Here is an 8682-nt window from a genome sequence, read left to right as displayed (position 1 = left end):
TTTCCTGTGAAGAATGATAACGTCTCCCCTCGGGGATGTCTCTTTATGTTTGTTCTTCTCACGTTTACTAAAAACGCGAGCTGTCAATTGTAATGTTCGTCATTATTAATCAAAATTTTGTATATTCGGCAATAAGCGAGATATCACGTGAGCGACTCGTCTAAGGTCGTTCATAATTCATTTTTGTATATCAGCTTCAAGATGCATGGCTCATTTTTGAACAATTAATTGGGTATCTTTTGTCAGATGTTTTTGCCCGAAATCAACAAATTCTGTGTACCTTAATGTTGCCTACGATAAAATCTACCTTTATCTTTCTTACGTGTTGAAAAAGTTACTCGTTTTGCGCAGGACCCCCACTGCGTAACGACAGTGTTTGGTAGAAACAGCAAAACAAAGACGAAAAGAAATCCTAAATATCAAAATACTCCTTACTTAGAAACTTAGAATATTGCAATATTGACAATATCATAGGAATCCTATCTTAGAGCTGAAGGTATAAAAATCGAAAAACTTTCCAATTTTTTCAGTGTTCTCCGAGATCGCTTCGACTGCTGATCAAAACTTCCAGAACCGGTTCTAGATATTTTCCAGCGATCGCAGCGATCCTGATACTCAGAAATAATTGAAATTCCTGGTTCCCAGCTTCAGTCATAACTCGTTAATTTAACTGGGAGCTTATTTCTTCCTATTTGAAGTCAAGCAGCACACATTTTCAAGCTATATCTTCAAAAAGAGAGGTCTTCAATTTCAAGGTAAATTACGCATTTGTGGTAGATGTGATTAATTTTGTAGCTGGTAGCAACGATGATGACGATGACGAGGACGATAAATAGCTTGTCTACAATGGGTTCAAATCGTCAGTTGAGTATGTGCATGTGATAAGTGTTTATTGAGATTAAGGAATTTCGAGACGCCGGTACAATTATCTCTAACCATTGGACCTACAACTTTTCAAGTTGATCAACTTTTTTTCCAAAACCCCTTGCGTCAAGTAATTTAAAAATTTGAAGTAAAGGAAATCGTGAATCCATGACGTTTCAGTAAAAATTGAAAGATTACGAGAAAATGCAAACAAAGGCAAAAATATAGTTAAAAAAAGCCTCAAACGCACGCCTGCCTTAAGCTCGTTTACTGCAATTTTTGCGTAAGTGTTTTATCAAGCAAAGAACAAATAACCGATCAAAATCCAATTTGTTTTTACAATTTGCCAACTCGAAGAATTTATTTTGAATTGAGATTTCTGTTCTGTAATGTACCTATTTTTTCCCGCTGTGGATAATATTAGAATTTAATTACGAACAATCTGCTTTTGGACACAAACGAAAAGAAACCTTTTAATGTTGAAACATACAGACCTTTGCCACGTTATCGTAATTCTCGGGTAGATCCTACATCTAACGTTTTGATGATTTTACTTTGCTAATATACGAATTCTTGATATTTATCGTGATAAGCAGCCTCACAAGAAGAGTAAATGATGGTCTTTAATGAACTGATCATATGAAAGATAGAGACTTGAACTCAGTTCATTTTCAACGTCGCTTTTTCCATAATTTCCCTTCTCGATGTAGCATACGGAAAGATATGCTTTTGTGTGCTCTGAGCTTGGGTGTCCTGTGGATCGGTACTTTTGCTCTCGGAAATTTCTTCAGTTTATGAGCTTTTAATTCGACCTTAGCTGTGTTGACCCTTGTCTGAAAATGTGGTTGTCCTCTCAGTTGAGCGTTGATGATTTAAAAAGATGCCATTCCTGGTTTCCCTCATAGAAAGTAGTTTTTAGGGCAAAGGAAAAAGTCTCTTCTGAACCGGGATTGATCTTGCTTATCGAGTTCAACGTTATTCAGTTAAACGAGCTTCTTTAAACTTTTAAACAAAAAGCAAGAACTTCATTAATTTTCTTATGCTTTTAATTTGGTTATTTCTCTTGTGAACCGAATCTATATGGGTGTAGAAACAACGAAGCGCATTTACTTTTAGTTTTGTTTTTACATCCTACGGGAAATTAAACGCGAATCCATTGACAATCTTGACACAATATCAATAATAGGTTGACGATGTTATAAGTAAGATCCTCGTTAATGACCTTATTCCATTTCACCTGTCTTGTTGTGTCTGGAGTGGAAATGAAAGAGATCGGAACTAAAAGGAAAGTTGAAGAACTCTGATCTTTACCATGCTCGCATTCTCAGGCTTTTACGTCCTAGCTACAAGGCTCGGTTGCATAAAATCAATGAACAAAAAAAATCTAAGTGAACCGAGACGGATTACTGTTTGGGCACAGGCCAATACGTTGTTCCTAGAGCCTGTCAAATGTCTTATTTGTCTCTCGGACGAAACAATTTTCTTTCTTATCATCTCAGAAATAATTATAGTGTCCTGACCAAAATTCCCAAATAAAAGAACTCATTAACACTTAAATTAAGGTCTCATCTTGGACAATATTGTTAAAATTACAACATCTTTGATATTTTTTGCGTCTGACCTTTTGTCGGATGGGTCTGTAATTTTGGTGTTGAAGTCGGCTATAGTCTTTCTTTCTAAAGGAATTAAAACCATTTTTTTCCAATGCATGGGGTTACCGAAATGAACAGAAAGATTACCTTTACAAAAATGCACCCACCCTCTTAAGGTGGAAATTGTTTTGACCAGTAATATAGATAACTCATATATGACATAAGGTCATGTGCATGCGATATTGTGTACTCACGTGCTCCCGTAATATCTTCCATCTCCTAACATATAATCATGTGTCCTCACGTGCTGCAGTGAATGTTGCTTTTTGATAATAATCTTCACTTGAAGGACCTCAGGTGTTTATAACTTTGATTTTATCAGTAACGATGAGGCATGCCTGATACAACCCGATAGAAGCATCACGTGCACTAAGGACCTAACGTGCGTTCGTGTTATCAGTATAACTATGTGGCAGTACTTGAAAAAGCTGGGTTGCGCCAAACGTAGGGAGTGGAACCCACTTTCCTAATTCTATTTCGGATGGTTTATCATTGCGCTTCAATAGGCTCTCGGGACTAGCAGGCCACTAAACTAGATCCGCGATTTGATTTACACCTTTTCGTGTCGAATATGATTCTAGAACGGATCTAATCCAATCATTAAGGAGAGATTAGTTTCACTAAGAATTCACAGGGGAATTCGATGGAGAAACGAGTAAGCAGTTTTCGGAAACAATTGATGTTTCCCGGCCTAGTAATTGTCAAGCAAAATAATATTTGAACGCTCTTGATACTTAAATACTTGAATACTCTGAACACTTGACAGAAGTCGCCAAAAACTGGGAAAATGATCAATGATGGAATAATTAATTTTGTTGACGAGTACTCCTTTAGTTTCTTTTGCTATTTTTTCAGCTGCAATTTTAATGTCTTTCATCTAAATGAAACCGATAAGTAGTTTGCACTTAAGTATTGCAAACGGCCTCGGTTTAGAACAAAATGCAGTACCTTATCTTTAAAGTCGTCCTTAAATATTACTATAGCACGTTCCCGATCAGTATCGATCTGTTAACAGAAATTCTAAGATCATGAAAGCTAAGGTTGTGTTACTTAAGGCCGACCTCTCCTTCAGCTCATCCGCTTGAAACCATGAGACAAAAAAGACCAATCTGTCTTACGTCCATTTTTGCCACTTGCCAGGGTCCACCCATTAATCATGCACGTATTGCTTGCGTATGCTTAAGACTGATTGTTTTGTCTTTTTTTCCACAGCTTACATAGTCAATATGAATCAGTTTTTTTTAGCCGCGGTTCTCAGTGTCGCTTGGGCATCATTTGCCGTTGGTAAGCTACTAGTTTGCATGGCTTTTATGTTTTCTTAGTGTCTATAGAACACATACTTGTAACGTTACTCTTTCTGCCGCAAAAGGAAACTGATGAACACTCTTTATTCAGAAAGTTTAATTTAAAAAATTTAGAAATCCTATATAACTCAAACTAAACAGTTAGTTTTCCCAGTTGTCGATATTCAATATCGACGACCCAACATCTTTCTGATTGCCAAATATCAGATACAAGTTCTGACAAATATTAATATCAGCTGTTACTGTATAAGTAAAATGCTTCCTTCTCAGCCTGCTCTCGGTATTTAGTTTCTGTTATCTTCATAAATGACTCACGTTACAGTTTTTGAACTGAAAATCGTGCACTAGCAAACAGAAAATAAAAACAAAGTGGGAAAAAATGTTAATTGAAAGTAATTCAAGACAAAGCGTGTACTAACATCGCCCTTTTTGTCTTTTTCTCTTTTAGCTCAATGGAGTTACAATCCAAATGCTTTAGACGGTGAGGATTCTTTGTCTCAAGTATACGAAAATCTTTTATACAAACTTTGAAAAGTTAGCAAGCCTTATGACATTGTTATCGCTTAAAATTGTAGGTCCGCAAAATTGGAAGGGAGCTTGCAGCACTGGAAAAAGACAATCACCAATTGACATCGAAACTGCAAAAGTATTTGTCGACAAAGAACTGGGTACCTTCACACTAAAAAACTACAACAAGACACTAAACAAGACTTTCACTGCTTCCAACAATGGCCATGCCCTGGAGATGTCCTTTCCTCACAGAGTGTACAATGTGAGTGGTGGAGGACTGAATGGCGTTTATACAACAGTTCAGTTTCATTTTCATTGGGGAGCCAACAACATGGTCGGATCAGAACACACTGTCGACGGAAAGGAATATGCTGCAGAGGTATGTAAAACAAACGATAATAGTGATTTCCATTCTTTAATCTTCACTTATCAGTGGCAAAGGATTTTTTTTTTACACTCAATGATAACTCTCTTGATACCTTTTTCTCTTCGGCACAGAAGTAACGAATTCCTCTGTTTCTCAGCGCTCTATAACTAGATCATTCATACCTATCTCTTTGCCATGTCGTCAACGCATAACTATGTCACAGGAACATAAGTAAAATATTTTGCACTCTTTTACAGTTACACTTTGTCAGCTACAACACAAAATATGCCAACATCGCAGAAGCAATTGATAAACCCGATGGTCTTGCCGTTCTTGGTCTTTTGATTGAGGTAAGAATCAACTTTGATGATGAGGATGATGATGGCTCTAGCTTTCTTTAGATGACATTAGAATCGAGCATAAAAGAGGTTAATTGATTGTCTTCCTGTTTCAGGTTGGAGAACACAACAATACAGCATTCTCATTCCTCGAAACTTCCAACAGGTTATTGAGTCTTGTAAGTAGTGATGTTGGTTTTTTTAGTGATATGTAAGTGCGCTTTTTCGAAAATAGAGCTCAAATAATGAAAACAACTCTAAAAGGTTTTTCTTCCCTACGGATATAACATATCAGCTGCTAATTCATTGTGGACTAACGTGGTATCTTGTTTTCGCTATCTTTACAGTCACCGCAGTGAGCGATGTTCCAGCCTTTTCGTTTCACGATCTATTGCCTGCCGACAAGACTAAGTTCTACCGGTACAATGGTTCTCTGACCACTCCTACCTGTCTGGAATCTGTCACGTGGACTGTGTTTAGCGACCATGTCTTCATATCGCAATACCAGGTACAGTCGTAGTAATAACTAAGCTACATTGACTCGTGCGGTCGGCTCTACTCTGAAAGGCGATGGCTGTGAAATTTGCTTTATAGAAAGTCAGAACATTTTAGTTTCTGGCTGTAGTCATTACTGAGGCAGAATCAAGAATCAAGAATCAGTTAAATTTATTCCCTTACAGTAAACAAAGTCCTCCGCGATTATTCCATCTCGTTCACGTCCGGCGTACGATGTGGGCCAAGTATCCCAAAATTAAATTGGTACGAGCTGTGTCAAAGAAAAAATAGAAAATGAAAGATTCACATCTGTATGCTCATGTTGTCGTCAAAACCTCAAATTTGGTGATTTCCCCCCCGGGGGGGAGGGGGGTGCTCGTCAGAAATTGTAAATTAAACCCCTAAAAGAGATCAATCTGGGCGTGACCCAGGCTTTTTTTGATCCCAAAGAGAGGCCTTTTTTTCAGTTTTTATGAATGAGTCAAGTAAATAAAGAAATCAAAAATATACGTTGTACATATACCGTAGCCGTCGTAGTTTCTTAAACTTCCTAATATATATTTGAACTACGGACTCCATTTAGTTATAGAAGTCTTATAAAAGCCATCGTCATTCTGAGACTCATAAGAAATCTTTTAATTTGATTCCGAAGTTCAAATATATGACAGTTGATATCATTTTCCTTCGATTTTAAGTTTTACGTAAGTCGTGTTTACCACGCATCTATTAGATTTCTTGAATTTACGTATTTGGAATATTTGGAACTGATGGTTTGAGGAAATGTATCAAACATTTCTTTTCGTTTTAGCTGGACCTTTTGCGAAGGCTCGAAAAGAACGGCACTTTACCAGAATTTGGAAATTACCGTCCAGTGCAGCCACTCAACAACCGAATTGTCAAAGCAAGTTTCCCACGCTCCTCACCTTGTGCTATTACCAAGACAGTCACCACAACAGTTACCGTCACGGCTACTGTCCGCGCAGACACTGGTACTACCACGACGGTGCCTAGAGTAGCAGTGGATTCTGGAGGCTCCTCTGGTGTCACTATGACCCTCGGTGTGTTCTTGCTGATGTTGTCAGTCTCCCTTTTCTTGCAGTAGTTCACAGACACCTACCAACCGTTGTTCATCAATTCCATTCTCGTTCTTCGAGCTGTTGGTTTTTGCGTACCCTACGCCATAGAAAATGCGCAGAAGAGAGAAACTCTGGGGTCGGTAATGACCACACATTCGCACTACGTGCAGTTCGGAGAACAAACACCTTCCACAAAAAAAGATTCGAAATAACATCTTTGAAAATCCTTCTTGCTAGGCGGTTACCATTACTACATACTTTCATAGATGATTTTTGAACAGATTATTTTAAATATTTAAATACCGTACATTCACTGACCAGGGTTTATAAGGTTTTACATAAGTTACTTTTTGGTGCATTAACCGCACATCGACGAATATTAAAAGCGCTTGACCAGATGATGGTTATAATTTCACTCCTGCCTCCTTATTAAAACAATTAGCAAGTAAGCTACACTCCAACTTCGCTTTAGTGTATCTCGTGCATAGGATAGGAGTTACCTTACTGGAACTGTCCCAATCAATTTGTCTAGGATTGTAGATACGATTTATTACACGCTCGTTAGATTAGTATCGAGATATGCTTCTCCTGTGTGGGCTGCCCTGCTTGACTATTTTTCCGATGTAATGGGGTCAGTACAGAAGACGACTCTCCACAATTTCTTACCTCAGCTTAATTATGTAGATATGTCTGCTTTAACTGGCCTGGCCTTCAGTTCCTTTCAGTATGTGGAGATGAGGTGCGCATTCTTGAAATTTATTAGAAATGCTTTACAGCGGTGGCACTACCATAGTTGAACACTGCCACAAATTAAGATCTGGGAGTTATCAGTCTCAAAACGGCTCATCTCTGTGCAGAGTTTATGACAGTGAAGTTGAGTAAATTATGATGAGCTGTGATAATTTATTTATTAGCATGTAATATAACTAGTACTATTAAATGTTGTGTGAAACAGGTATTAGCCGTGGCCACTAATGTATTATACCACTTCAGTAGTGATAAATAAACACACGTTTTATCAGCATACTATTGTTCTAATTGAAATCCAGTCCTCCAAATGCATGGTAAAGTTTCAAAAGGTCTTAGAACTTCAGTTTGTCCTTCCCGTTTTATTCATCTAAGACGACATAAACGGTATAAACACACTCAAAATACATTAATTGCAATGCTGCTATTTTGAAGCACAAAAATGGAGTCTCTGGATGAGCGAGAGAACGTTAGGGAAGAAAAAGGGAACAGTTTTCAAATCTTTTGTTTTCCTTTTGAATTTTTTTTTTGCTTCAGTACGCATTCACTTTGGCATCAAAGGATTCACCGCTATCCAAGTTACTTGATTCCATTTCTGATAATGTTGTTTGTCATGCCCCCTTAAATTTCTAGTAGCATTGGTTTCAAACTCAAGAGTCTGAAGCTTTGCTGTGCCCGTTTTTCAAACAGTTTGGGGGTCATAAATAGCTATGGATTTTTATTTATAGCGGAGCCTCTTGCGGAATACCATGGGTAAGAAATTAGGGAGCTTACGAAACGACGACGCCGACGGCAACGACGACGCTGCAAAACAATAGATTTAGTGAGCAAAAACAATCGCTCTGCACGTGCGTTTTACATTTGGTACATTTCTTTGCCGTCATCTCCTTAATGACGGCGTGAAATGACCAAATTCAAGGTTCTGTGGAGGACGTTAGCACATGACGATGAATTTTCAGTTCTCTCTCTACGCTTCCAACCCACTCATACCAGTTTAATTCCTCGACAGTTACTACACATTTTCAACGCGAAGCGACATGAAATAGTTTCGTAGTGATACGAATAACGCGAACTCGTATTTTTAAATGAAGTCCTCGTAGCCGTCGTCGTCCTCGTTTCGTAAGCTCCCTACTATTGTAATCGTACGACCACCGTACTGCGTACATCTACCCCTCCATGTATGCCAATGTGACCAGTATCCTGTGACCATATCTGGAGTTCAACAAGTTTAGAGCTCATCGAGGACAGCTTTTTTTTGAAGTTGACCGCTCACTAGGCCCTTCCCGATTATGCTAGCATTTTTTGGCATTATTTGGTTAAACAAGCGTT

General features: G+C 38.2%; 1 protein-coding gene across 1 annotated transcript; it reads left to right on the top strand.

Annotated features, from left to right (window-relative positions):
- Positions 1-528: 528 nt before the first annotated feature.
- Positions 529-7630, top strand: LOC137975152 (carbonic anhydrase 2-like). The gene is made up of 8 exons (XM_068822232.1): positions 529-755; positions 3729-3800; positions 4269-4301; positions 4396-4709; positions 4955-5047; positions 5152-5214; positions 5383-5543; positions 6339-7630. The coding sequence occupies exons 2-7, from the start codon at positions 3743-3745 to the stop codon at positions 5392-5394; spliced, it is 573 nt and encodes a 190-aa protein (XP_068678333.1). The 5' UTR covers positions 529-755; positions 3729-3742; the 3' UTR covers positions 5395-5543; positions 6339-7630.
- The last annotated feature ends 1052 nt before the right edge of the window (positions 7631-8682 follow it).

This window comes from Montipora foliosa, chromosome 11 (genome assembly GCF_036669935.1).
Source record: "Montipora foliosa isolate CH-2021 chromosome 11, ASM3666993v2, whole genome shotgun sequence".
Taxonomy (NCBI): domain Eukaryota; kingdom Metazoa; phylum Cnidaria; class Anthozoa; order Scleractinia; family Acroporidae; genus Montipora; species Montipora foliosa.
This window is presented reverse-complemented; position numbering and strand designations above follow the sequence as displayed.

Bases quoted from the DNA above. Each gene is read 5' to 3' on its own strand.
- LOC137975152 (XM_068822232.1), top strand. From the start codon at position 3,743: ATGAATCAGTTTTTTTTAGCCGCGGTTCTCAGTGTCGCTTGGGCATCA. The intron at 3,801-4,268 runs GTAAGCTACTAG...TTTCTCTTTTAG, and splicing joins TTGGGCATCATTTGCCGTTG to CTCAATGGAGTTACAATCCA. The intron at 5,048-5,151 runs GTAAGAATCAAC...TTCCTGTTTCAG, and splicing joins TTCTTGGTCTTTTGATTGAG to GTTGGAGAACACAACAATAC.